We start from the raw sequence: 27,914 nt of genomic DNA, 5'->3' as shown, positions 1-27,914 counted from the left end.
CCACCGCCGCCACCTTACGCTCCACTCTGCTCTGCTGGGCTTCCTTCGTCTTAAGTCCCACACACAGCAGGCTGCAGGTAACAACAGGACTGACTGGCCCAAAGCCTCCTGGGCCTTAAAGGGGCAGGTCCTCGTGTGCCACTTGGGTAAATGGATGGCGTGAGTTGGATTGATGGCATTCAGACACAATTCTGGGTATGAACTTAGGGTGTGACCTGAGCCAGTCCTTGTCTGGGAACAAAACTGTATAAGGAGGGTCAGCTGTAAAAGCCCGTAGTTCCCCCACCATTCCTGCTGGTATTATCGCTTCAGGACAGGGGGCTTTCCTGGGTAAGTGAAGAAAAGAGCATGGTTCAAAGAGTGACTTAATCAGACCTGTTCACACTGCACTGAGGTCCCAGACTGGGGCAGGTTCCACTCCAGGTGCAAATACTCTCAGGGAAATGGGGAGTTGGTATAGTGGGAGAATACCAACAAAATGTCTACATGGCGGTGGGGGGGCACTGATCGCTGCCCAGGGCACCTTGAGAGAGCAGCATCAGAGACCCAAGTTCTTCAGCAGTCGTACAGAGTGCAGACTGTCAGGTACCTGAGACTGCCCGGGTACAAGCTTGAGCTGGTCCCACCAAGCCACAGATCCTTTCCACTCGGAGCTGCCCACTTTCCTCATGGAATCAGCCTGTGGAACTCATTGTCGGGGATGTTGTGAAGGCCAAAAAGATATCTAGGTTCAAAAAGAAATAGGTACGTTCATGGAGGATAGGTCTATCAGTGGCTATTAGCCAAGAAGGTCAGGAACACAGCCCCATCACATGGGTGTCTCTAACCTTCTGTTTGCCAGAAGCTGGACTAGGCGACAGCGGATGGATCACTTGATAATTGCCGTTCTTTTCATTCCTACTGACACATCCGGCACTGGTCCCTATCAGAGACAGGCTACTGGGCGAGGTGGACCATTGGTCTGCCCCAGTGTGGCCCATTCTTATGCAGTCCTTTCTACTGCTGAGCAAGAGAGTTTGTGTCCCTGATTGTGCATTGCCTATTCTTTCTAGTCCTGACACTCAGCCAAGAACCAAGTGTTCAGGTGGAGGGAGGACAGCTTGGGGGAACGAGCCCTTCTCTTGTTCTGTGAGAGGAGCCCTGGCAGCAGAAGGAATGGGATGGGACAACAAGTGGACAAACCAAGAGGATCTAGGAACCACTACTGCCTTGGCCGTCTGGGTGCCAGTAGGAGAACTATCACGTTGTCTTGTTTGCTGTGTCCTAGTACTATGGGAAGCTACGGGGTGGGTGGATTGACATCTGTTGTGGACAAGGGGATGGAAAAGAGAGGAGCTCCCTAACCCTGCTTGTTTATAGCGTGGTCATATTGTCTGTGGTGATGGGAACGGACTGGTTGGAATGGCCGGTCTGGAGAACATGGCCGTCTTGTGCCCTGATCTGAGTTCCAGCAGAGCAACTCTTCTTGCCCTGAACTACATGGTGGTCCAGGTGAGCTCCTCAATTGAGCACAGATGCCTCCAGCAATATAGTTCCTGTCGGAAGGGCTGGGGCGAAGGAGACTCCTACCCAAACTGCAGCCGAGTGCTTCCCCAGCTGGGAGAGGAGGGAACCCTGGGTGTGAGTGTTCCCGTCCAGTCTGGGCTGCGGGCTGTCCCCAGCTGAGCTTGCATGCAGTGTAGATACAGTTTGGCAGGCGGCGTCACAAAAGCGCAAGAGGCTGCGTGGCCCAGCAAAGTCCCGTCATTGTGGAGCAAAGATGATGGACGTATCAGTCATGGGCCAAGTCCGCGCCAGCAGCCCTAGAATCCACCTAGCATGGCTTGGCGGGGGCTGAGGACTTCGGCCAGCCTTCCGGCAGCATCCCTGCCTTGTGCCAGGCCCCGCAGTAGCTCATGAGAGACTCCTCAGCCCGGCAATAGAAGTGTTCAGATACAGCCTAGAGGGAAAGGATCTGACTCCAAATATTTCCTTATCCCGAGCAGGAGGGTGGGGGCCTGGCCTACCCCTCAGAGAGCTCAGCACCCAAGGACGTGTCCCCTAGATGGGCCCCCGGGGTCTCATCTGGGCCACTGTGGGGCACTGTGTGGATTAGAAGGACCCCGGGGACGGAGTAACAGGGGGTATGGGGAGCATGAGTCCCTGTCCCGGGAGCGCTGGGATACCCAAGAGAACCGCTCTGAACTCATGTCTGGGGCTGGGCTCTAGGACAGCGGAGTGATGACTCAGGGCCCTTCGGCTAGGAGTCAGCCGATGACTCATGACTTGTCTGTCTCCAAAGGGGGGGCAGTGCTCAGGCCAGGGGGACCTGGCCCCACAGCTTGTGCCAGCTCCATGCAGTTAGTGGGGCCCATCCCTCCAGTCTGGCTGCCTCCCCCATCCCCACACTCCTCCTCATCCCCCGGAGCCCTACTTCCCCCCAAAAGCCTCACATTCTGCCAGACTCCAGGCCAGTGCCCCACTCAGTGCAGGCAGCTGCTGCCTGTGATGTGCTAAGCAGCAGCAGCAGGGGCCACCAGTGTCCCCCCTGTGCCTGCCCCGCCACATGGACCTAATTTCCCTCCCACTGGGTTCTGCCCCGGGTGCTACGCCCGTCCCTGAGGCTGTGGCATTGCTGCAAGGCCCTCGCCCGACAGCGGGGAGCTGGGCGCAGAGCCTCGGTGTCCAGCCAAAGACAGAGCTGGGCACGGCACCTTGGGGGAAAACCGCAGTGAAACCCTCCAGGGCGCCCGCTTCACAGCTTGTGTTGGCCGAGCTCATCGTCCCGGCCAGGGCTCCTGGCATTCCTCTTTCCCCTGTCCCCAGCTGCCGGGGTGCCACCCTCCATCCCCCTCTTGTTCACAGATTCCCTGCTCCTCCCCCAAGCTCCTCATTGCCAAGGGCTATCTGCTCTCCCTCCCCCATACCAGGGGCACCCATTCCCCCCCACCATGGGCTCTGTCAGTTCCCCCTCCCCCATACCAGCCCCCCCCCATCATGGACTCTGTCAGCCCCCTTCCCCCATACCAGGGGCCCCCATTATCCCCCCCACCAAGGGGTCTGGCTGTCCGCCTTCCCCTCACACCAGAGCCCCCTTATTTCCACCCATGCCAGAGGCACTTCTGTCCCCGCTCCTCTCCCACCATTTTAATTTCTTCTCTGTCTGTCCAGGAGCTCAGCCACACAGGTTGTCAATGTCTCAAACTCCACCTGGAGGCTGGGCAGAGCTGAGAAGCTGTGGGGTGTTGTGCTGGAAGGTGTTAATCGTTGTCAGCAGCAGAGGGGCTTGAAGCTGTGGCTTTGCTATTGGATGCCAAGGTTCCAGGGGCCTCCCATTTTCCCCTTTTGGTTTCTCTGATTTTCATCAACATCCATCAGCTCTGGCCCATTGCTGCCTAGAACGTTCCTGGAAACATTGGAATTGATTGTATGCAGTGTTCAACAGTTATCTTGTTACAGATAGAGACAGCTAAACAGATTGCACGTTGTTCGGCCAACAAAGCAGACCCTACGATAATATGAACAGGAGAGTTTTGTGTTCCAGAGCATTGTATTTATCAAAAACATATATTTAGAGTTTCAGAAAATAAATTAAAAAAAAACCAAACAGACTCGAGTTAAAAACAAAGAATGTCACTCTTTGAACAAAGTAATTTTTTTTTACAAATAGTAAATAAAGTAGGTCCTACAATAATATTGATACAAGAGCATTTTGTTACATAACTCCTTTTCTTGTAATATATGAACTTCGTAAATTTGAGGCCTCAGACAAACAGACATGTTGCTTTTGGGAGAATAAAAAATGAAAGAATTTTTCCCCAAAGAAATATTTAATTAAGTAGGCCCTACAAAAATAGCATCAGCAGAAGAGGTTTTTGTGCCAGCAAATCCCCCTGGTGTATGTACATTGATCCTCTGTGTCACTAGAGAAAGAATCTCTCTCTCTTGCTCTCTTTTGGCATTTAACTGACATTTATCCTAATCAGGAGTGATTGTCACAAGCTGATACTCCCTGCCCCACCCCCAGAGAGTGAGGAAAAGGCTCCCCCAGAATCCCTTCCCCCTGAGAGTAGAATAGGGAGGGGATACTTGGGACAGACATCCCTTCCACACTGCTGCAGGTCTTATTCACCCTGTTTTACAGAAGGGGAAACTGAGGCACCAAAGAGGGACGTGGTCATAAAGCCAGTCACAGCAAAGCTTGGACTAGAACCCAGGAGACCTCACTCCCTGCCCCGCTGCTCTAATCTATTAGACCCCACTCCCCTCCTAGAGCTGGGACAGAACCAGGCATCCCAGGTCAGAGGGGTTCGTCCAGGTCGATAGCCCCTTCGCGGAGCAGCCTGTGTGTGGGTCCCGGCCCGGGTCCCATCTCCTTGGGGTGGCGGTGCTGTGCTGGCTGCTCCTGGGGCTGGTGATGTCCCTCAGGGTGCAGAGGGAGACTGTTGTCTGTGGGGTGCCCCCGCAGCTGCTCCGCCATCCCCTGGGCTCCCAGCGCAGGTGTGGTGGAGTGGCACTCACTGCAGGGGGCCTGGGTTTTCTCTGGCTGTGGGTCCTGGAAGGCACAGCAAGTCAGGGACTGAGTGGGCATGTGGGGGGGAGGAGGGAGGAGGGACTAAGAGTTGCAGGAATCAGTTGGGATGGGGGCAGGGACTGAGTGGGCACTGAGGCAGATGGGGATGACATGGGGGATAGGGACTGAGCAGGTGCAAGGGGTGATGAGGGGGACTGTGCAGGCAGCGGGGAGAGGTGACCAAGGGGATAGGGATGGAGCGGAGAGTAGACAGGGGAGGGTTGGGGAGGGGGCAGGGACTGGGTGGGTAGCAGGGAGGGGAGGGGGCAGGGACTGGGTGAGCAGCAGGGAGTCCCCGTCAATGAATCCCCCCAGAGCACCTCCCCACATACCTGGCACGGGCTGCCAGGGGGCTGCCCTGACGGGCTCTGGTGCTGCCAGCTCAGGGCTTTCTGGACATCGGGGCGCAGCTCCCTCAGCTCCTCTTCATGGAAATGCCCCAACAGTGCCAGGCTGGCCTGGAGAGTGGTCAGGTAATAGCCCCCTGGGGGAAGATGGGGCGGAGATTGTCAGGCCAGAAGGGCCCATGGGGATTCTCTAGGCTGCCCCCCTCTCTGCACAGGGCTGCCCTGAATTGATTCCTGGAGGAACTAGCGCAGACCTCAGAAAAACAGCCCACCCTGCTTTAGACACTGCCAGCAAGGGAGAATCCACCCCTTGGGAGGCTCTGCCCCTGGTGAATTCCCCTCACTTACAAATGTCCACCTTATTGCTGGTCTGAATTTGTCCAGCTTCAGCTTCCAGCCCTTGGTGCTTGCTAGGCCTTTGGCTGCTAGACCGAAGAGCCGTCTGCTCTCCCGTTTCTGTTCCCCACGTAGGTACTTAGACTGGGATCACTCCGAGCCTTTTCGCTGTTAAAGTGAACAGATTGAACTCCTGGGGTCTCTCACTCTGAGGCACGTTCTCTGAGCCTCTAGTCATGCTCGCGGCTCTTCTCTGAGCCCGCCAATTTATCAGCATCCCTCTTAAATTGTGGGCACCAGGACTGGACGCAGGATTCCAGCAGCGGCCGCACCAGCGCCACACACGGAGGTAACAGAACCTCCCTTCTCCTAGTCAAGATTCCCCTGTTTACACACCCCAGGATCACATTAGCCCTTCTGGTCACAATCCCGCACTGGGAGCTCATGTTGAGATGATTAGGTGGGTTCCCCCTGAGACGTAAACGGACTCAGAGAATTTCCTCTCTAGGGGGCACCATCTCTGATCTGGCCCCAAGGTGAGGGGACTGGCTGGCTCAGGGGCACAAGGAAAAGGGGTAGTGGAGGGCCTAGGGGTCTCCCTTACCTTCTCCCAGGAGCTGGCTGGGCTCCATCAGCTCCATCATGTACTCAGCCTCCATGAGCAGCTGGGGCAGGTCGCACTGAGCCAGGATGAAGCTCAGAAACGGCAAGAACTCGTCCGCCCCATAGCTCCCATCTGGGGGGAAGAGGGGACAAGTGAGTGGGTGCTAGTAGGGATGTAGCAGGAACATAGGGGGGATCAGGGGGGGTCCTGGCAGTAGGGGAGGCAGGCGGCATTGGGAGCACGAGCTGAGGGAGGGGGGATCCCAGCAGCAGGAGGGTGGGGGCAGCATGGAGAGCACAGGCTGGGCAGGGATGGGGGAGGGATCCCAGAAGCCTGGGAGGCATGGGGTGGGGTGCACAGGCAGGGGGATTGGGGAGGGAGGGGTGGGGGGGCACCAGGATGGCTATGTGAGGTGGGGGAGGGGCACAGAGGTCGGTTCTGGGGGTGGGCAGGTATGAGGATGGGGGGAGGATCAGGATGTTGTGGGAATGAGTAGGTTGGAAATGAGGGAGGGGGGCCAGGCTGGATGATATGGGCATGGTGCTGGGGAACAAGGGGCCATATTAGGGTTGCCCGAACTTGGTGACAGATCTATGGCTGCAGAGATGCCCTCTTAGGCCTGGGTGCTGGGCAAGGAAGAGCAGGGGGTTGGGGGAGGGCAGGGGGGCCATGCAGGCTAGGCTGGTCGGGAAGGCTGTGTGGGGGCTCCCCATGGCTCTGCATACACTTTTGCAGCCCTGCAGGAGCAGCATCACATGGGCAAGGGAGGGGAGGGAGGAAGGAATGAAGGGATCCATACCCGGGGCTGCCCCCATGGCTCGGTAGACACCCTTGCAGGCCTGCAGCAGAAGTGTCACCTGGGTGCTGGGCGAATAGGCACGCAGAAGCTGCAGCAGTTTGCGCCGTGCCCGCTGGGTGTCATGGGGGCTAGGCAGGGTCGCCCGTGCTGGGAAGGCACCAGGGCCCTGCTCCCGCACCAGCCGCAGGTTCTCCCGGAGCTGGCCCAGGGACCCATCTGCCACGCGTAGCCTGCGCAGATGGGTCGCCAGCACTGGTTTGAGAGGCTTCAGCACACAACGATGTAGGGCCCGTTCCAGCACAGCGTCTGTGGGGTAGGAGTGGGTTACGTGGGCTAGGGACAGAGCCAGGAGTCCTGGCTCCCAGCCCCACTGCTCTAACCCACTAGGCTCCACTCCCCTCCCTGAGCTGGGAATAGAACCCAGGTGTCCTGGTTCCTCCCCTGCCCCCAGCTCTAACCCACTAGATTGCGTTCCCCTTCCTGAGCTGGGAATAGAACCCAGGCATCCTGGCTCACCCTCGCCCCAACCCCCTAGACTCCACCCTTTTCTTATAACCCAGGAGTCCTGGCTCCCAGCCACCCCTGCTCTAACCACTACACCCCACTCGCCTCCCAGAGCCAGGGACAGAACCCAGCCCCACAGCTGTAACCCAGTAGACCTCATATCCATCCCAGAGCTGGGAATAGAACCCAGAGATCCTGGATCCCTCCCCCCAGCCCCACTCACCCAGCCTGTGGTCAGGCAGCAGCGTGGGGCTCGGCAGCTCCAGGGCTGGGCTCTGCAGCAGCTGAGTCTTGGTGTGGGTCAGGAAGGTCCGGATGGGGCTCAGCAGCTCATGGCTGGACTGCCACTCCCCCCCGCCACCCCTCACTAAGGTCAGGAAATCCTGGACGCTGGCTCCCAGCCTGGTGCTCCGGTCCCGCGCCAGCCGCTCCACGGCCCGTGCCAGCTGTTTCTCAGGGGCCAGCACTGCCAGGACGGCATCGCTCATGGAGCGCAAAGGGGTACGGGGGCGGCGCTGGGCAGGAGGTGAGGGGGCTCGTGGACCCCCACTCCCCTCGCTCTCTGAGCCACTGGGGGACCCGCTGTCCAGCTCCTGCAGGGATGGGAGGCTGACCCCAGCTGGCTTGGGATTAAGGGGCTCCCCAGCCCTCTGGGGCACCCGATACCCTGATATGCTGAGGAGTGAGTTCTGGCCCGGCTCTCGGCGCGGGGTGGGGGGCATCCCTGTCTGGCTGGAAGGGATGGGGGGCGGTGGCTTGGGGGGTGGTGAGAGAGGGCTGGAGGTCTCAGTGGACACCCGCACTTTAATGCTGCGCTTGAAGTCGTCCCGCCGCAAGCCCCCATCCCTGCTCTGGAACAGGGGGTTCAGGAAGCCCAGAGCCCCATTGCCCAGGCCACAGTCCAGCTCCCTTGGGCTCCGTGTGGGGATCGCACCCAGCTGGCCAGCTGCAGGGGCAGCATCCCCACAGAGTGGGGGCTCAGGCGGCTCCGGGGGGTCCTTGGCATTGAGAGAAGAGCTCCAGAACTCTGGGGGGGTGGAGGAAACGAGGGGTCAGCACTGAGGAGAGGACATGGGGCCTTTCCCCTCTAGGGGTCACTGGCTCTGATCCAGCCCCAACATGGGGCACCTGGCTGGCTTGGAGCGGGGATACGAGCCTTTCCCCTTTAGGGAGTGCCGGCTCCAATCTGGCCCCAGGCCAGGGGGAGGGGAACCAGAGAAGAAAGGGAGGGGAGGGATTTCCCAGCTACCTGGGAGGTTCAGGAAGGAGGTGCAGGGTGATGGGGAAGGGGAGTGGCTGTAGGGATGGGGGCAATGGGGTGGAAATGGGGCACAGAGAGAGGACGGGCAGGGAGGGACCAGGGGGATTGAAGCGAGAGGAAGGATCAGGGAGAGGAGTGTAGGGACCACTGCGATGTGTGTGTGGAGGGGGGCTGAGGAAGGGGTCCAGGGGGAAGGGCTGTGGGGGGGTATCACTCACCAAGCCCCAGGTGGGAAATGGCCTCCAGTTCCTTGTGCGACACGGCCTGCTGGATGGGTTGGGGCAGGCGTAGGGCAAGCGGGAGAACCTCCCTAGGGGGACAGTGCATCAGACTCTAACAGCAGTCCCAGGGCTCCCTCCTCCCTCAGGGACATTCCCCTAATTCCCTTCTGTCCCACCCCTACCCCCAAGGGCACTCCCCCAATTCCCTTCTGTCCCGCCCCCTCCCCCAGGAGCACTCCCCCAATTCCCTTATGCCCCTCCCCCTTGGGCACTCCCCCCAATTCCCTTCTGTCTTGCCCCCCAGGGGCACTCCCCCAATTCCCTTCTGACCCCCCTCCCCCAGGAGCACTCCCCCCAATTCCCTTCTGCCCCTCCCCCTCCCCCAGGAGCACTCCCCCAATCATCTTCTGTCCTTTGCCCTCTCCCCCAATTCCCTTCTGTCCCACCCTCTCCCCCAGGGCTGCCCCAACGCCCTCTGTCCTATAACCCCTCCGCTGTCCCCCACTGCCCCGGACACTTCAGGATCTCAGTCTACTGGGAGCAAGGGAGAGCTGGAGCTTGGGGGCTCAGATTTTGGGGTGCCCCTTGTCCTCCCACTCACCGGCTCAGGCAGTAGAAGGCCACCAGATGCAGCAGGTCTGGGAAGCTCCAGGATGAGCCCTCTAGAGAGATGCCTGCAAAGAGAAGGACCCTCAGACCCTGCGGTGCTAGGAGGCGCTGTCCCCTGGCAGTTAGTACTTGCCTACTGGCCAAGTGCAGCGCTAGGGGGCACCATGCTGCAGGGAGCTGGGGGGCTCAGTAGGGCCCCAGACACAGGGCTGTGTGTAGGCGTGGCGCTCCCTGGGGGGCACAGGGCAGTGCAGATGCACTCCTACCTGCTGCTCTCTCCTGCAGGGAGTAGCTAGCGACGAAGGCCGGGGCCAAGTCATCTAGGAGGCGCAAGCAGAGCACCCGGCATCGGCGTGTGTTTGATTGGCGCACCAGGAATGTCTGGGGCAAGAATGGGGCACCCGTCACCAGGGGCTACGCAAGGGCTGGGGACTTGGAACATTTCCCGATATTCACCCCCTTCCCTGCTCAGCCCCATGGACCCATCCAGTGTAGGATTCCCCCCCTTCATCCGCCCCATGGACCCATCTAGCATGGGTTCTCCCCATTAGACCCATGGACCCATCTAGCATGGGTTCCCCTCCCATTAGACCCAGGGACCCAACAAGCATGGGCTCCCCTCATTAGACCCATCTAGCATGGGTTCCCCCCCATCCGCCCCATGGACCCATCTAGCATGGGTTCCCCCCATTAGACCCATAGACCCAACCAGCCTAAGTTTTGTCCCCCATCCCTAGTCAGAACAATGGACCTATCCAGCCCAGTATCATTCCCCTCCCCAGATGAGCCGCAGGGGCTCATCCTGCATGATACCCACCCCCCATCAGCCCAATGGACCCATCTCTCCCAGTATCCAGCCCAGCAGGGCAGAGGCACCCCTGAGCCCTCACCCCTGGGGGCTCACGCTGCAGGATGTGCAGGGCGGTGGCAGAGTTGAGGCTCAGCTGCAGCCAGACAGACTGGGTGAGGAGCAGACGATCCAGGAGGCTGACGTTGTTCAGAGACCCCCGCGCTGGCCTGGGCTGGGGGAAGGCGTGTGGGTCTGGGACATCGTACACAGGGCCACACCCCAGACTGAGGAGGGAGACAGAGCTGTGAGGAGGGCAGGGGGCCCTTAGCACTAAGGGCCAGAGCATGGAACCCAGGAGTCCGGGTTCCCAGCCCCACCTGTTTTAACCCACTACCTCCCCCCCGGGACAGAACTCAGGAGTCCTGGCTCCCCCCACCTCCATGTCCCCAGGCCCCTCTGCCATACCCGTCCGGCTGGTCCGGGGGCTCCATCTCGGCTGGGTGACCAGGTTGGGGAGACGGCCTCCCTCTGCCAGAAACAGGAGCTGCTGTTAACCCTTAGCGGACCCTCCCCCCCGCTTCCCCGGTGCCAACTCCTCTGGGCCCCCCAGGGGCGGCTGAGTGCGGGGTAGCCCGGCCCAGCCTGACGCCAGCCCTGAAACGCTACCAGGAAGCTGCAGGACGAGCAGGAAAGGGCACGACTCAGACCCACGTGGCCCTTGCTGGGAATATGCTTCTCCCCAGGGCAAGGAGCCCTGGCGAGGCGCTGAGATGCAGCCGGCTCTGGGGTGGTGCGCGGGGGCTGTTTGTACCGGGCGGGGATTGCTACACAGGGCGGGCTGCGGCAGCGGCTACACAGTGCCCCGGCTCCGCGGGACAGGGGAGCGGTTCGTGCCGGGACCAGGAATGCGCGCGGCGGCTCTGACTCACCGTCACACCCAGCCCTGGCACAGGGCTGGGCCGGGCTGAGCCAGCCCCAGGCAGGGACAGACGGGCTCCCCGCCGCGGCGCAGTCACGTTTCCAAGGCAAGGCTCTCGGGGCTGGCACAGCCCATGCGGGGGCGCAGATCTAATCAGCCAGCAACCCAGCCCCCGGGGCAGGGGGAACCGAGGGGGACAGACACCAGCCTCCGAGCTTGCCCATTTTGTACAGGGGTAAACTGAGGCACGGAGAAGGGTGCTGCTCAAGCGAGATGCGGATAGATCCCAGGAGGAGTGGTTCTCAGTCCCTCTGCTCTACCCCACTAGACCCCTATCCCTGAGCTAAGAATAGAACCCAGGCGTCCTAGCTCCTAGCCCCCTGCTCTCACTCACTAGACCCCTCTCTTCCCAGAGCCAGGCCTAGAACCCAGGAGGCCTGGCACCCAGCACCCTGCTCTAAGCACTAGAGACCCTATTCCTCTTCCAGATGGGAGAGAAAGGTCAATCTCAGGGCTGCAGGCCAGGTGTGTAATTACGTGTGTATAATCACAGGGAAATGGAGGGGGGGAATTAGCAAGAAATGGAAAATCCAGCAGAACCAAACCAGATCCCAGCTCCCCTCCCCGATCTCAGCTCCCTCCCAGATCCCACCCTCCATCTCAGCCCCCCTACTCCCAGATCCTGAGCTATAAATAGCTGCTGGGCTGCTCCCTCCCTCCCAGGAGTGAAGTTTTGATGTGAACGGAGCTGACATCACGGCTCGGCCTGTGGGAGTCCCCAGTGCCCCCCTCCCACTCCCCCAGTGCCCCATCCCAATGCCCCCCACCGCAAGCCCTTACCTGGCAGTGCCCCCTTCCCACTACCCCTTCGCTGCCTGCAGCGTTGTTATTAATTCATTATTCCCTTCACTCTCACGTTGCACTCAGATGCACTGGGCTCTGAGCATGTCTGGGCCGCCAGCCAAACCTGGCAGCTGCCTAGCCATCCCCAGACACCAAGGGTCCTGGGCACCATCCCCCAGGGACTTGCTTTATCCTGGGTTGTATATCTGTCCCCAGCCCCCACCCAAGAGCCTGCCCAGATGCCCTATCCCCTCACCCTGACATCAGGGAGGCTTTCAATACAGGGAGGAAAACTGAGGCACAAACAGGGAAGGAGACTCTGCCACAGTCAGACAGCCAACTGTGAAGAGAACCTAGGGGTCCTGGCTTCCAGCCAGAACCCCCCTCCCCAAGCCAATGGACCCCACAGTCCTTCCAAAACTGAGGATAGAACCCAGGAGTCCTGGATCCCAGACCCCAATCAGCTGGGCATGTAGAGAAGAGAGCTGAGCCATGGGGAGGGTAGTGGGGTGTTGCAATCCAGATCAGTTCTCTGCACAACTCTGGGGTGGCAGGCTAAAGCCCCGATGTGGGGAGGGGCTAGTACAGACCCGCTGTGGGCAGTTGGCAGGAGGGTTTGAAAGTCCACTACAGGGCAGAACCAAGGAGACTGGGGTGAGATTCCCAGGTTTGTGATAGATCCGCCCACTCACCCTAAGGCCCTTGTAGTCTCTCCAGAGCCTGTGAAGTTGGGGTGCAGCTCTGGCTGGGCTCATGCAGAAGGGAAGGGAAGGGATCCCCCGTTCATCTTCCCCCTTGCTCTGCTGAGGAGAGATGGAGGGGTGCAGGCAGCTGCGCTTCTTGGTGTGCTGGGAGAGGCGTTGGAGAATGGGCACGGCCCAGACATCAGGCCCCCAGGCTGTCAGCCACATGAGCAGATCCCAGCAGTATGGTCTGGCCAGGGCCTGCGGGGGGGGGGGGGGAGGGCCTGTCTTTCCCGAGGGGAAGGAAAGCTGGAGAAGGGGCAACAGTGCAGGCTGGGAGAGTTGTGGGGGAGGGGGTGTCACAAAGGTGCTGCCACTTGAGGGAAAGAAGCCAGGGTGTGTGTCCCAGAATCAGAGCTGGTTGGAGTTAGGGGGTGCCCTGATGCTGCAGTGACCCCCCCCAAAGGGGTTGTGGCCAGCTGTTCTGGCGGGGCTCAGAGACAAGGGACGGCGCACACAGCTTGGAGGAGGCTTAGAGCTGGGAACCCTCTGTGCCCCAGCAAGGGGACACCCCTCTCACCCCCCATCTCCATCCCACCCTTGAGCCGGAACGAAGCTGGCGTTCCCTAGAAGAGAAAAGCCCCATGTCTCACTCCCCATTCCCCAGCATACACTGAAATGAATCAAAGGGCCAAGATTTTGTATGTTTCACTTGGTTTTTGATGTGAACGCTTCCAGGGGGCTGGCCAAGGCCCAGGGCTTTTCCTGCTGAAGCCCCAGGAACCAGCACCCCTATTTCCCTGGGGGGGCACAATGGCCCCAGGCACCGGGGTTTACGTGCCAGCCCCCCAAGATTGCTACAAATACCAGAGTCCTAGCGAGGGAAGCGAGCGGTGAAGCCTCGTGCTGGCCTGTCTGCAGGGATCTGAGGCGGGAGCGCTGGCCATGGGAACACCCCGCCGGGCAGGGCCCCAGCGTCCTCTCCATCTGAGTCCTAGTGCAAGGGGAGAGCAAGTCCAGCCACTCGGTGTGCCGGGGAGGGTCCGTGGGCCGTTGGTTTCCAGGAGGAGGCCTGTGCCAAGCCGCAGGGCTGAGCCACGAGAGGGCCCGCTCAGGCCTTGCGCACCGAGTACTTGCCCTTCTGCAGCTGCGAGACGTAGATTTTGGTCTTGGTGCCATCCTCCCGGCGCAGCCAGACCTCCCCAGTGCTGACAGCCGTGATCACTGCCCTGCGGCGGAAAGCAGAGGGCACAGTCAGTCCCCCCGCCCTGCCCTGGGACTGGATTGGAGCCAGCACTCCCTACGGGGAAAGGCCCTGTATCCCATACCCTGCCCCCTGAGCCAGCCAGACCCTCTGCCCTGGGGCTGGATTGGACCCAGCACCACCCTAGAGAAAATGGCCCCCTACCACATTCCCTGCCCCTGAGCCAGCCAATCCCCCGCCTTGGGGCTGGATTGGAGCCAGCACCCCTTGTAGAGAGAACAGCCCCCTAATCCCACTTCATGCCCTCTGAGCCAGCCCCCTCCATAGAGAGAACGGCCCCCTATCCCATTCCCTGCCCCCTGAGCCAGCCCCCCGCCATAGAGAGAACAGCCCCCTATCCCATTCCCTGCCCCCCGAGCCAGCCAGTTTCCTGCCTTGGGGCTGGATCGGAGCCAGCACCCCCCATAGAGAGAACAGCCTGCTATCCCATTCCCTGCCCCGAGCCAGCACCCCCATAGAAAGAATGGCCCCCTATGCCATCCCTTGCCCCCCAAGCCAGCCAGTCCCCCGCCTTGGGGCTGGATCGGAGCCAGCACCCCCCATAGAGAGAACAACCCGCTATCCCATTCCCTGCCCCCGAGCCAGCCAGTCCCCCACCTTGGGGCTGGATCAGAGCTAGCGCCTCCTCGAGGGAAAAGGCCCCGTGCCCCATTCCCTCCAGCCAGCCAGTCCCTGGCCACTCACTGCGCGGGCGCCTCGTCCCCGACCTCCAGGATGACGCTCTGCCCTTTGCTGTAGATCTCACCCTCGTAATGCAGCCGCCCGTCCTCGCAGCGGGCTGAGAACTGGGCCCCCGGCTTCTCCACCTTCACCAGCACTGGGCGGAAGGAGGTGGTCAATGCTAGGGGGGCAGGCACAGCCCCACATACTGGGGAGTGGGACCTGCCCTGAGGATGGGCCCTACTGGCAGCTGCAGGGCCAGGTTAGCTAATGTCCTGGCTGAGGCAGTGGGGGAGACCAGAGTTGGCAAGGGGGATCTGTGCAGGGTGGTGGTGAGCAGCAAGATGGCAGGCAAGGAGCCATGAAGGGGCAGGAGGGGACCGACTGGGATTCAGGGGGGCCCAGGTCAGAGCCAGCACCCAGGTCAGAGCCAGCGCCCTTAGATGGAAAGACCCTGCACCCCACTTCCTGAACACCTAGCCAGCCACTTCCCTGCCCTGGGGCCCGACTGGAGCTGGTGCCCCTAGAGAGGAAATGCCCCATATCTTATCCCTTCCCCAGCTCTTACCATCTGATTTTCTCTTCTGGGGCGACACGGCTGCTTTAGCCTGTAGGGAGAGACGACAATTAAAGGGGCTTACACAGGAAGCGCGCTCCACCCCCTCTGCTGCTCACAGAGCTATGCAGACCCCACCCATGCTGATCCCCCAGGAAGGATGGCAGCATTAGCCTGTGAGACAGATGGGGAAACTGAGGCACAGGGTAAGGGACTCACTCAGCATCAGTGAACAGAACCAGGGAGTCCTGACTCTCAGCCCCCACTCTCCGCCCAGAGCTGGGGATAGAACCAAAGAGTCTTGGTTCCCAGCCCCACCCTCCCCATCACTCTAGCCCACTAGACCCCCCCACTCTACTCCCAGAGCCATGGACAGATCCCAGGAATCCTGGCTCCCAGCTCCTGGCCCAGCTATGCAACTGGTGACTTTTTAAAGGGCATATTAAGAATATATATGAAAATAATCTCATTTCCATATGTTTGATCCCAAACGGCAGAGCTAGGAAGGGGGATTATTATTGTGCAGAACAACTAAAAGTGTGTAGGAAGAGTGGTTATTAAGGGACCCAGGCAGCCTGTGGGACAGCCAGGGGACATGTGTTTGTGGGAGGGGCTTAAGGGACCCAAGCATTGTGTGGGGTGGCCAGGGGTATGTGAGGCAGTGGGGGTTATTAAGGGACTCAGAGGTCCTGCAGTGTCGCTGAAGGATGGGCGGAGGGGGATGGGTTTCAGGGACTCAGGCATTGCGGGGGTGGCCAGTGGTGTGCGAGGGAATGGGGGTTATTAAGGGACCCAGGTGTCCTGTGGGTCAGCCTCACCTTTTTGATGGCCGTCCAGTCTTCCAGGATGTCGATGTCCCGCAGCATGTAGACGATGTAGGGGCGTGAGGGGCACGTTAAGGGCATGTAGCCATACGCAGCCATGGTGATCATTTAGCCCCATTCCCTCCCACACCAACTTGGGGAGGGGGCAGCATCAGGATGGGCGGCAGGAACAGTAGCAGCCAGCCAGGCAGGAGCCAACAGCACTCCCTGCCACAGGGCACCACAGAGAGGGGAGCCCCGGGCCAGACATCCCAGCCCTTCCTTTCCCCAACATCACTACTGGGACTGGAAGGGTCGGGGCCAGGGCTGATGGGACGTCTGGCGGGATGGGTCTGTTCTGGGGGAGGAGATACCAGCATGGCCAGTGGGGGGATACTAGCAGAGTGTGTGTGGGGGGGGACCCCAGCATGGTCCCTGCCCCATGCCCCGCAGAGGGAGGCGATACCAGCGTAAGGATATCAGACACAAGTGGCGCTTTCTTCCTCTTGGCGGGCCGGAAGGGATCCCACTTCTTGAGGCTGTTTTTGGGGCGCAGCTTGTCGTCCCACCACTCTAACCCAGGAGGAGAGGACAACGGTCAGAGAGGACAGTCCCTCCCACCAGGCTGGGGGAGGGGTCTGCTTGGCAACAGCCTGCTCTCTCCCCCCCTCCACACCACAGGGATGCCTCTGGGGGGCAAAGGGGACTCAGTCCTCTCTCTCCACTGGGGCTGCCAGTGCAGGGGACATTAGTGCCCTCTGGGGACAGGGATGAGGGGAGTGTTTTGTGCCAGGAGTGAGGGGGCAGTGATCCTGGGGACTGGGCTGAGACCCAGCAAATTCACCTCACACATGGAACAAAGGAACAGCTAGAAAGCGAGAACAACACTAGGATACTGGGCAGGATGGACCCGTTGGTCTGATCTATGGGCTGCAGGGACCTTGGACAGGGCTGCCTTTGTAATGGGGATGCAGGGGTGTGTGACACTGAGGACTGGGGGGAGGGACCCTATGGGGGGCAGAAGCAGTGTGGCAGGGGACATCAAGCTGGGGATGATTGTGGGAGCACACTGAAGTGAAAGCAGGTTAGAGGCACCCTGGATGGCCAGGAGGCAGAGAGATGTGGAGAACGGCAGTGGGGGGAGGAGTTAGGGGAGGCCCCGGGGCTCACTGACCTGAGGTGATGTCGATGCTCTGCCGATCATCCTCCAGGCGCTGGATTCGCTCCAGCAGCTCGCTTTGCATGTTGTCGTAGAGCAGCAGCTTCTCACTCTGTGTGGACAGGACGGAGTTGGGGGGTGCAGCCAGGATGGGCCCACCCCCTTAGCACAGAGAACACTAGGGAGGCCCTGGAGGTGCAGCCAGACCCGATCTCATCCCCACGTTGTGGGCTCCCACCTGGCTCGTTTGGTCCCATTCCTGGCCCCCCTGCAGTAGCTGGTGTCACCCACAGGTGCTCCCTGGGAATGCTGGGGGTGCAGAAGTCAGCCACAGGGCTCAGACAGAATGCGGCATCTGGATGTGGGACATGGATGGAGGGTCTGTGGCAGCAGGGCAGTCCATGGGGCACCTCAGGGGCAAGATCAGGGGGCTCTGGCAGGGAGCCCCGTGGACTGGGGAAGGGTAGATGGGGGCCTGCAGGGGACCACAGCAGTGGGATTGGGGGGGCTGGTAGGAGTAGAGGGGGGTCATGGGGGCCCTCACCTCCAGGTGCTGGCGTGCTCCCTGCAGCTCACACTCGTGCTTGTTCCTGACCACCTCCAGGCACAGCCCCTTGTAGATGCCTGCAAGAGGGGGGACCAGTGACCCCTGCCCACCCACCAGCCCCTCTGCCTCCATGTCCAGCCACAGCCCTGCAAGATGCCCACCTTGGCTAACTCCAAGCTTCCCAGGAGGCTCCAGGTCCAAGTCCCTGCCCTCCTACCACCACCAGTCTGGGTCCCGCCAGCCTCATGCCATCACTCCCACGACCCAGTGAAATTCCTGCCCTCTGGGCCCACCCCTTCCTCCCACAGGTGGGCCTTGCCCCCACCTGCCTGAATCTCTACCCCTGAGCCCCCTCCCAGGGCCTGCCTGCCAGCACCCTCCTCTGAATTCCCATCCCACCAGGCCTGAGTCCCCCACATGCTTCTCCTGAACCCCCTCTCCCCTGCTTCCTCCTCCACAGGCTCCCCCACCTGCCACCCATCCTCCCCTCTCCTGAGCCCTTCCCTCCCCCAACCTCTGGGCATACTGGATCTGGGCCCTGTCATTTCCGCTCCAAGCCCAACTGCCCCCAGCTTCTGAGCCTTCAACCCTTGCTGCTCCCTTAGAGCTGGTCACTGCCCTCTGAGGCCTGCCTGGACGAGGACAGCCCAGGGGACACAGCCACCCTCTCCCCATGCCCTGGTACTGAGCCCTGGCACCCCAACTCCTTAGTGGTGCGACCAGTCCCCTGTGGGGCAGCAGGGAATACAGTGAACACATGGGCAGGGCCAGGAGCTCACCAGCCACCTCGATGCGGATCTTCATGTTGTTCTGCAGGACACCCAGGGGGTCGAGGTACTCAACCGCCCGCCCCGACGCCACATCCTCCAGCTTGGCCTTCACCTGGTTCAGCCGCTCCTTGAATAGCCTGAAGGGTGCACCAGCAGAGACTGAGCACAGCCCTGTCCACTCCACCCAGTCCTGCCCATCATGGTCCTGCTCTGCCCACCCCACCCAGCACAGCATAGGCCTGTCCAGCACCATCCAGCCCACCATGTCAGCCAGAACTGAGGCAGCCATCTCTGGAGTGGGGTGCAGGGGCAGTTTATTCCAGGATCCCTCGTCTGGCACTGAGATAAAGGCACGTCAAGGGTGGGGAAGCCAACAAGGGACTCACTTTTCCTTGAGCTCAGAGAACTGCTTCTCCAGGTCACACATCTCATCCAGGCACTCGCTGCGGCGCCGCTCACAGTCCTCCTCGTCCATCTCTGTAGGGCACAGCACATGTACCTTCCAGCCCATGCTCACCCATGGGCATAGTGCCACACACAGACCACCCACGGAACTGAAGCACACAGAGTCAGGACACTCACCCAGGGGCACACACACAGCTTGGGGTAAATAGAACCCAGGAGCCCTGGTTCATAGGCCCGTCTCCCTATAGCCCACTAGACCCCACTCTCCTTCCAGAGCTGGGAACAGAACCCAGGAGTCTGGGGAGAGGACACCAACTTGGCTGGGCCATGGCTCTTACCCAGGAAGCAGGGCCACCCCCAAGTACCGCTCTGTGATGAAGTGCCAAGCCCCTCCCCATATCCCCTTCCACACCCCAGTACCTGAGCTTTCTTCCTCTGATTCAGAGGGGCTGGCACTATGCTCCTCCTCGCTCTCCTCCTCTTCGCCATTCAGCTCAGGTGCCGAGTCCCCATCCCCCTCCATCTCCTCCGCCTCCTTCGGCGCCGGGTGCACCGGCATGGGCACTCTGGGTGATCAATGGCAGGGATTATTGCCAGGTGATCTGGGAGGGTCCTACTTCACTGCACCCCCCCACTGCCCTCCTCCATCACATGCAGAGCAGGGGGGCCTGGACAGGGACAGCTGCCCCCCAACCCATGGGACCCCCTGTGTGCCCAGAGCATAGATCTGGACGGGCAGCTCCAACCTCCAAGCCCTGCCAATGTGTAGCCCTCAGCCTCAAGGCCACCTCAACTAGTGGACCCCAGTCTCCATAGCCCACTGAGCCCCCAAGGCTTCCTACTGGCCAAGGAAGTAGCTGTCTTCTCCAAAGGGAATAACAATGAGACCCAACAACTGGTTCCACCTGTGGGTCCTGAATACATATCACATGGGGCTAGATCAGAGCCAATGCCTCCTAGAGGAGGCTGGCCCTGTGTCTTATTCCCCCTCCCCCCCCACATCCTCAGCCAGTCAGTCCTCCTGCCATGGGGCCAGACCAGAGCCAATGACTCCTTGTTCTCACTGCATTGTGATGTGCAGCCACCTTGGAGGGAGTCCCGCAAAGCCACCCAGTCACTCTGTCAGGGAGCGAGGTGCTATCAGCTGGTAGCTGCTATTGCAGTGGTGTTGTGACATGTGATATGACTGCAGAGATGGGTGCTAGCCTCATTGGAGCCAGCACGGTGACCCCCGTGTTCCACTGCCGTGAGCCTGGAGCTCCCTCCTCGCCAACACAGCAGGGATCTGACCTCCAACAGCAGGTCCCAGTCCAGGCCCATGGGGCACCGAAGCTAGCAGGCTGGGAATACAGGCAGACAGTAACAGAACCCAGGAGTCCTCGCTCCCAGCCCTCTGCTCGCTCTGTAACCGTGGTCTGACCCAGCTCCCAGCTGGCTTTATTGGTGCACGTGCAATGCTGGGGGACGCTCTCTTCCCCCCACCCCTTGATGGGGATGGGATATCTCATCTTCTGCTCACTTGAGAGCACTGAGGAACATACCAATGCTATAACTTCCCCCCCCAGTTGACATAGTCTGCTCTATTCCCGTTTTGCGGAAGGTACCACTGAACCCCTCACACAGCAGGAGAGCACAAATCACCCCTCCCCCCACGAGATGTCTTGGTCTCTCCCAGTTCCTTTGAGTTTGCTTTGGAAGGTGCCATTCAGGTTCTCATGATGGGGGACAGCAGGATATAGGGCGCCCCTTCCCAGCCTACAATGGTCTGCACCCCCAGTTCGTTTCAAACGGGGAATGGATCACTGAGTACCCACAATACGGGGCCGCAACCCTCCCCTTTGAGTTGCAATGGTCTGGGCCGGCCGCCACTGTAAGTTCTCCCCCTGGGGTTGCAATGGGCCGGCCTGCTCTCCCTTGATCTCAATGGGGATGGAACCAACAAGCTCCAGAAGCAGGGGAGGCAGCGAATTCCCCCCTTGGGCTGCATTGCTGTAGCCCGGCTTCCATTGATCTCAGCTGGGAATACACCACCCAGCACCCCATGGAGGGAGGCTAGGACGAATCCTTCTCCCGCTGCTCTGAGCCCCACGTACCTCGGGGAGCCCAGGCCGGCGGCCTCCCTCCCGTAAGCGCTTCGCTTCTCCGTACCCGGAAGCTCCACAACTACTGGCCCCGCCCCATCCTCTGACAGCCAATCAGGGAGACCAGTTAACCAGAGCGCCGTTGCCTCTATGGTTCCCTGCTGCCCACTGCGCTGGGCCTTATGGGCTAGTGGAGGATGGGGCATGTTCCCATGGCAACAGGAGGCACACAGCCTAACGTGAGGTGAGCGACATTCACCCAAAGTTGGGCTAAGGGGAATCCCCTGAACTGGTGTTGCCATGGCACCTAGTCTTGTGGTTGCTATGGCACCTGCTTGTGACACATCACCATGGCACCCAGTTGGGTTGTTGCCATGGTACCATGGGACCTGCTGACTCCTGGACAATGTCATCAGAACCTGGTGCAGCACCATTGCTGCATTGCCAGAGCACCAGTCGTGGCACTGCCATAACATTTGGCACCCAGTCCCAGTGCAGCCTTAGCACAGTACCTCTGGCCCTTTGCCATGGTGCCCAACTGCAATGCTGTCATGGCACCCATGGGACTGCCCCCATCACCCAAGTATCTGGAGAGAAGCCAGGGCTGTGTGGCTTTCAGCTCCCCTCTCCCCATCCTGGGCAGGATGCGGTGCATTCGCAGGAGGGTCCCTGCTTTGGCACACTGAGAAGTCAGCACCACCCACCAGTGCCATATCTAGTGAGCCAAGCCCTGTGCGGGATAGACACGTTCCAGCCACTGCCCCCAGCACCACAGAAAGGACCCACAGCAGGACACAGCCATGAGGAGATGCCCCGGCCTCCACAGTGTTTATTGTTCTAACCCAAGGCTCACACTCAGGGGGACTGAATGCCAGGCCATTTCCTACAGTGGGGTAAGACCACTCTGCCAGTCCCATCCAAGCAGCACTGAGCATCTTCATAAATTAAGCCTCATGCCCCCTGCTCTCAGGAGGTAGGTCAGTGCGTTAATTCCCACCTTACAAAGGGGAAAAATTAGGTGCAGAAAGGGGAGGGGACTTGGTGGAGGGCAAATAGAATCAGTGACAAAACTGGGAACGGAACCCAGGGGTCCTGAATTTCAGCCCTCATTCTTTAATCATTAGACTCTCCTCTCCTCTCCTAGCAAGGGAAAGATCCCACAAGTCCTGACTCTCCACCCCACTTCTTTAATCCCTATACTAGCTCCCACCCCATAACCACCTACATAAAGGGAGAGGGGGCTGCTGAGTCCAGAACAGCCCCTTTCTCCCTGATCAAGGAAGGAAAGAATCATAAGGGAGGTGCGGAGGGAGGAAACAGCTGTCCTCTGCCCACACAGGCAGCACGCCGGGGGGAGGTCCTAGGTTCTGACAGCCTCTTGTTCAATAGGAAACTGGGGGAGGAGAATGCTGAAGTATTCTGGGGGACGGGGATACAGGAATCCATGACCCCAGCAACAGGTTGGGGCAGGTGAAGGATCCAGTGTGATATGGCTGGAAAGATTCCCCCCTAACTATAAACCTCTGTCCAATGTGGAGTTAATGACTCAATGGAAAGGAGGGGGCATTCCAAGCCCAGATTGGGCAGGGCCCCCCCAAAACACTATGACACCAAAGCGACAGATGAAGGATCACGGGGAAGGCAGGTCTGAGGAGCTGTGCCGGAGATGGCAGGACCATCAGCACCGGCTCGGTGAACCAGGATACTTCAGCTTCAGCTCCTGCTTGAACTGGCGGAAGAGCACCTTGTTGCGCTGATTCTCGGCATCCTTCTGTGCATGGAACTCGCTCGGCACCTTGAAGCCCTTGTGCACCAGGAAAGCATTGTTCAGCACTGAGAAACTGTACCCGGCCACATGGAGCTCACATGCCTGTGAAAGGGGACACGAGAGCTGTGAAGGAGAGACCAGGGTAACCCCCACCAGACTCCAAAGTGTCTCACACTCTGTTACATTGAGGGCTGAAAAGCAGCCATCTCCAGAGTGGAGTGTGGGGGTTGTTTATACAAGAATCCCTCATCCAGCGCTGAGATGCAACCAACTCTGCGGTGCTGGGGCTATGCAGCTGCCTCTGGGGTGGGGCACTAGAGCTGTTTTATACCGGGATCCCTCACTCAGTACTCCGATGCAGTGTGGGATGTGGGGGCTATTTTACAGCTTCACCAAACACTACAGTTCAGGACAGGAAGTGGAAATTCTCCACTGGATGGGAGCTGTAGGAAAAGGGACAAATGGTCATTAGTAAGCACAAGGGGCCAAGGCCCATTTTACATCTCATTGGACAGATGCCACATCAGGGTGTACAACACCCCCTGGTGCAGCCCTGGGTATTGGGAACAGCACTGACTGCAGGGTGAGATCACCTCTTACTGAATCCCCCACCCTGCTCCCTGCAGCACAATGTCCCCTACATCGCGGTGCTGCCCCTTCCCACTAGCCACCTAGTACTCTTGAGCTAGGCCTGGATCAGGGCCAAAGCCCCCTTGCAGGGAAGGAAATATTCACTCCTCACACCCTGCCCATGTGTCTCACGGGGCCATGTTTGGGTGCTCTCTATGAGGCTCAGTGAGCATGGCCTGAGGTGCTCAGTGATCACCAGATCACCTGGCTGAGACTTCCCAGACCTGTTTCACCCGCGGGTCACACACGCTCCATCTCTTGGGGTGGCTGGGCATATATCTGCAGCTGGCTCCCATGGCACAAATGCCTCCCCAGCCGGTGAGGTAGGTACCTGGCTGATGCGGTTGAACCCATACTGCTTGAATCTTTCATCATACGGTGGCACAGAGTTGGCACTGATGTAGAAGGGTTCCCAGGGGTCCCTCCACTCCACGGTGTAGGCAATATTCAGGGAACTGCCCAGAGGCAGGTTCAGCCAGCGTGAGTAGTTGGTGGGGGCCTGGCAGCGTGGGCAGAGCTCCTCGTAGAATGGCCGGATCTCCCCTACCTGATACAGCTGCAGCAGCTCGGCCTTGGCACCTGGGAGGCGCCGGGTGTGCCGGATCTCAAAGGCGGGCACCACAAAGACATCTGGTGGCCCCTCAGCACCCAAGGCTGCAGCCAGTGCCAGGAAGGCCTCACGCAGCCCCTCGCTGGGCAGCATGTCCACGTCCAGCACGAGCGTGTAGTGCCCAGTGGCTGCGCCCCGGGCCACATTGCGCAGCAGGTTGTTGGGGTATGAAGCATTGGCGCCCAGGGCATAATTACGCCGGCCCGCCCCAGCCCGTGCCAGCTTGACAAAGACATCCCCACAGGCCTTGAGCCGGGCAAACTCCGCCCGGTCCTCCAGCTCGGGGAAGGCGGCCAGGTCCCCCGAATGGCACACCAGGTGGGCACTCACCAGCTGCCGCACTGGCCCGCACAGCGCCCCCAAGGCGTAGAGCATCAGCGTGGCCAGGCGCACCTCGGCGGGGCCCGGCGCAAAAAGCGCCACGGAGACCGGGCCCTGCCAGCGCCCCACCAGCTCCTGCAGCTGGTGCAGGTTGCTCAGGCTGGTGTGGGTGGCGAGCACCAGGTCGGGCGTTCGCCCCGCCCGCTCCGGGGGCCCCAGCATGTCCGTGTAGATCCGGTACTGCCCGCTGGCATCCAGCCGCCCGCCGCTGGCCAGGGCGCGCTTCAGCTGCTCCTTCTGCTGCTCGCTGGGCCGGCCGGGCGCCTCCCCCCGCCGCCCCCCGAACAGCTCCGAGTAGCGGGAGCGCTGCTGCCGGCCGTGGAGCCCCGAGAGCAGGGACAGGTAGAGCAGCTGCAGCAGGGCCGCCAGCGCCAGCGCCCACAGCAGCACCTTGAAGAAGGAGCATCTGGCGGGGCCCTGCATGCCGGCCGCGGCCGGGGCTCCCCGCTCAGGCCCGGCGCGCTGCGCCCATGCTCGCCGGCGGGGACCGGCGCAGGCAGCGGGCGGCTGCAGCTCCCAGCCCTTCCATGCAGCCGGCCGGGTGCTGGGAACGGAGGCGCCCGTCGCTGCGGCAGCGCGCCACCTGCCCTAGGGAGGAGCCACTGCAGGCCGACTCGCCACTGCGCCCCGCCCGCCGGGGACACGGGGGCGCCTCGGGGGTGTCGGGAGGTGGTTTTTGGACCATTGCACGGGACGGGCTCACGCGCCCCTGGCTGCATCCGGAGCCCAGCTCGGATGAGGCAAGGGGGGGACAGGGAGGGGGGGTGTCCAAACAAGGGGGTGTATGCAAAAGGCATTGCAGGGGGAATCAACCCTCCCCGCACACAGACCCTTCCTGTGCTGTGCACGCTTGTCCTCGCGCACATACACTCAGGGGTATGGCTGGGATGGCAGAATGAGCCCAACATGACAGACGAGGTGGCCGAGTGGTTAAGGCGATGGACTGCTAATCCATTGTGCTCTGCACGCGTGGGTTCGAATCCCACCCTCGTCGGTCCCTTTTTGGGAAGAAGAGGAGGGTTAGCAGTGCATTATTTTCTGGACTGGTTCTGGAAGAAAGGTGGGGGTGGGGGCTGTTCGTAGCCTTAAGGGTATGAGAGCAGCGTCTGCTATTCAACTTGAGTCTCATAATTCCTCCATTCATGCAATAAGGTCTTCTCAGCCCCTGGGGTTAAGGCTGGTGGGAAGGGCTGTGTGCAGTAAAATCTCCCCTCAGTATCAGGGGGCCCAACGGGTGGATTTGAGGTGGGCGAAATGACACAATGGAATCCCAATAACCCACAGTACATTGAATGGGGGAGTCGTCTACTGAGTGGTGGTCTGGGAAGTGTATACGACCCCCCAATACACTGCCCTAGGATATGAAAGTGAGCTAGCTATTCGTGGGGGGCAGGTCGGGCAGCCAAGAACCCCTGCTTAGATGCAGGCAGACGGCAGGGGATCTGTCATTCACTGGAGGGGCCGAATTGGACACCCCTGGATGGGATGGGTGTGCCTCCTGAGTGGGGGGGGAGGGAGAAATCCCCACTCAGGACTCGTTTTCCAGAGGGGGCTGCAGCACATGGATGAAAGGATCAGCCTGAGGGAAGGGAGCCCCCAAGAGCCAGAGGGGTTGGTTTTGGACAGGAAAGCTGGGATTTGGGGCTGTCATTAATGTGGCACTGAATGACTAGTGTCCAAGTCCCTAAGTCTCAGCGCAGCACCCACACATCAGCTGTGTGCTTTAGTCCCCTTGAAGTAGAGGCAATTTAAGCATAATTGGGCCTCAATGTGTCCTCCCCCTGGACAGATGTGGAAACTGAGGCAGATTGCTGGGGGGGGACTCACTTAAACAATCAGTCGCTGAATAGGGACTGGAACCCAGTGAGTCCTAGCTCTCAGCCCCTCTGCTTTAACCACTAGCCCCCACTCTGCTCCAAGATCTGGGAACAGAAGTCAGGAATCTATTTTCCATGTCAGAGTTTGTGGTTATGTTAAGTACCGCATGCCAGGGGGCACATCCCTCCCATGGACTCCCTCTGAAGCACCTGGCATTGGCCACTGTTGGCAGACAGGATACTGGGCTAGATGGACCATTGGTCTGACCCGGTATGGCCGTTCTTATGTGATGCTTTGCTTCAGGCAGTGCCATCATAGAACTACACCATTCCCCATCACCTCCAGTCCACTCTCAATTCATCACAGATCCTGGAGAGGGACCAGACCAGCAGCCCCAGCATGGGATATCCCCTCTTTCCTGCAGGAGCCCCATCTGAGGGAAGAAGGTTGGGGCTTGGGGTCTGTTGAGGGGTATGGGGCTGGTGTGGGGGTGGTATGAGCCCCAGTGCTGCAAGGAACAGGGCTGAGACCCAACAGACTCACTCTCCCAACAGGGTGGGCCGGATGAAACTCAGATTGTCTGGAGGTTGTCAGGAGGTTTAGTCCAGCAAACAGCAGAAGATTGGCAATGAATTGGGCTGAACAGAATAGGGGCCTTGGGCAGTATGAACTAAGAGGAGCCCAAGGGTACAGCTGGCATTGAGGTAGCTCCACCTGTGAATATTTGTTGCTTCATTCATAGGTTCATAAGAGTTTAAGGCCCAAAAGGGCCAGCTGATCATCTAGCCTGACCTGCTGTATGGCCCAGGCCAGAGATTGTCACTGGGACCCCTGCCCTGAGCCCGGTCACTTGGGTTTAACTACAACATCTTCCCCAAATGCAGTCAGTCTGGATTTGAAGACTCCAGGAGCTGGAGAATCCACTACTTCCCTTGGCAATTTGTGCTGCTGGTTAATCACCCGTTCAGTTAAAAACTGGTGCCTTATTTATCCTTGGAACACGTCTGGCTTCAGCTGTCACCCCTTGGTGCTTGTTCTGCCTTTCTCCACTAGCTTAGAGAGCCCATCAGTATTAGGTGTCTTCTCCCCAGGAAGGTACTGAGACACCTAGATCAAGCCACCTCTTGATCTTCTCTTTGAGAAGCCAAATGGATTGAGCTCCTTACATCTCTCGCTACAGCATTTTTTCCATTCACTTGTGTTGCTCTTTTCTGCGACCTCTCCAATTTTTCAACAGCTTTTTTATAATGTGGCCCCCAAAGCGCCATTAGACGCATAGACTTTAAGGTCAGAAGAGACCATTATGATAATCTAATCTGACCTGCACAATGCAGGCCGCAGAATCTCACCCACCCACTCCTATAACAAACCTCTAACCTATGTCTGAGTTACTGAAGTCCTCAAATTGTGGTCTGAAGACCTCAAGCTGCAGAGAATCCTCCAGCAAGTGACCCATGCCCCACGCTGCAGAGGAAGGCGAAAAATCTCCAGGGCCTCTGCCAATCTGTCCTGGAGGAAAATTCCTTCCCAACCCCAAATATGGCGATCAGTTAAACCCTGAGCATGTGGGCAAGACTCACCAGCCAGCACCCAGGAAAGAATTCTCCATAGTAACTCAGATCCCACCCCATCTAACATCCTGATTAGTACTTGGCATTTGGTCCCCAGAAAGGTATTTACAGACTGTAATCCAGTCACCTCTCCTTTTTGGTAAGATGAATAGATGGAGCTTTTTAAGTGTCTCTCTCTAATGATTTTTCACACGCCTAGGTGACGTAGCTGGGTCCATCTAATTTTCTAGTGGAGACCAGCCCTTAGAGTAAACAGGCCCAAGACACTAGCCCGGCATCTATAAAAGTGATTCTCCAAACCATCTTCAAGCACTGGCAGAGCCTGTCAAGCATCCTATCTCCAATTGTGCCTGATCTCTGATACTGGGGGTGGGGGTGGAGGGGTGAATGATGCATCAGGGGGAAAAAATTCCCTTCTTGACA

General features: G+C 59.5%; 3 protein-coding genes and 1 non-coding gene across 9 annotated transcripts; 1 reads left to right on the top strand and 3 right to left on the bottom strand.

Annotated features, from left to right (window-relative positions):
* Positions 1 to 387: 387 nt before the first annotated feature.
* On the bottom strand, positions 388 to 13,073 carry RIN1 (Ras and Rab interactor 1). 6 transcript variants are annotated; one of them, XM_050960819.1, is made up of 11 exons: positions 11,783 to 13,073; positions 10,489 to 10,551; positions 10,124 to 10,307; positions 9,500 to 9,614; positions 9,226 to 9,298; positions 8,622 to 8,713; positions 7,366 to 8,169; positions 6,639 to 6,944; positions 5,840 to 5,971; positions 4,885 to 5,036; positions 3,511 to 4,534 (listed from the first exon to the last, which is right to left on the bottom strand). In XM_050960819.1, the coding sequence occupies exons 2-11, from the start codon at positions 10,512 to 10,514 to the stop codon at positions 4,280 to 4,282; spliced, it is 2,139 nt and encodes a 712-aa protein (XP_050816776.1). In that variant the 5' UTR covers positions 10,515 to 10,551; positions 11,783 to 13,073; the 3' UTR covers positions 3,511 to 4,279. The 6 variants fall into 6 exon arrangements, 5 of the variants coding, with proteins under 5 accessions (XP_050816779.1, XP_050816778.1, XP_050816776.1 ...); XM_050960820.1 differs by having other exon boundaries at positions 12,478 to 13,073; XR_007775273.1 differs by lacking the exons at positions 3,511 to 4,534; positions 10,489 to 10,551; positions 11,783 to 13,073 and adding exons at positions 388 to 724; positions 3,190 to 3,385 and having other exon boundaries at positions 10,124 to 10,462.
* A 92-nt stretch (positions 13,074 to 13,165) lies between these two features.
* BRMS1 (BRMS1 transcriptional repressor and anoikis regulator) lies at positions 13,166 to 21,204 on the bottom strand. Its single transcript, XM_050960823.1, has 11 exons — positions 20,726 to 21,204; positions 19,053 to 19,198; positions 18,614 to 18,704; positions 18,237 to 18,364; positions 17,455 to 17,534; positions 16,926 to 17,022; positions 16,232 to 16,324; positions 15,767 to 15,831; positions 14,961 to 15,000; positions 14,417 to 14,549; positions 13,166 to 13,697 (listed from the first exon to the last, which is right to left on the bottom strand). Exons 1-11 carry the CDS (start codon positions 21,187 to 21,189, stop codon positions 13,580 to 13,582), a joined length of 1,455 nt encoding a protein of 484 aa, XP_050816780.1. The 5' UTR covers positions 21,190 to 21,204; the 3' UTR covers positions 13,166 to 13,579.
* A 300-nt stretch (positions 21,205 to 21,504) lies between these two features.
* B4GAT1 (beta-1,4-glucuronyltransferase 1) lies at positions 21,505 to 24,643 on the bottom strand. The gene is made up of 2 exons (XM_050960824.1): positions 23,443 to 24,643; positions 21,505 to 22,583 (listed from the first exon to the last, which is right to left on the bottom strand). Exons 1-2 carry the CDS (start codon positions 24,523 to 24,525, stop codon positions 22,392 to 22,394), a joined length of 1,275 nt encoding a protein of 424 aa, XP_050816781.1. The 5' UTR covers positions 24,526 to 24,643; the 3' UTR covers positions 21,505 to 22,391.
* Positions 24,644 to 25,014: 371 nt separating this feature from the next.
* On the top strand, positions 25,015 to 25,096 carry TRNAS-GCU (transfer RNA serine (anticodon GCU)). Its single transcript has one exon. It is a non-coding gene; the product is annotated as a tRNA-Ser (tRNA).
* The last annotated feature ends 2,818 nt before the right edge of the window (positions 25,097 to 27,914 follow it).

This window comes from Gopherus flavomarginatus, chromosome 6 (genome assembly GCF_025201925.1).
Source record: "Gopherus flavomarginatus isolate rGopFla2 chromosome 6, rGopFla2.mat.asm, whole genome shotgun sequence".
NCBI lineage: Eukaryota > Metazoa > Chordata > Testudines > Testudinidae > Gopherus > Gopherus flavomarginatus.
The sequence above is the reverse complement of the archived record's forward strand: the minus strand, read 5'-3'. Positions and strand labels throughout refer to the sequence as shown.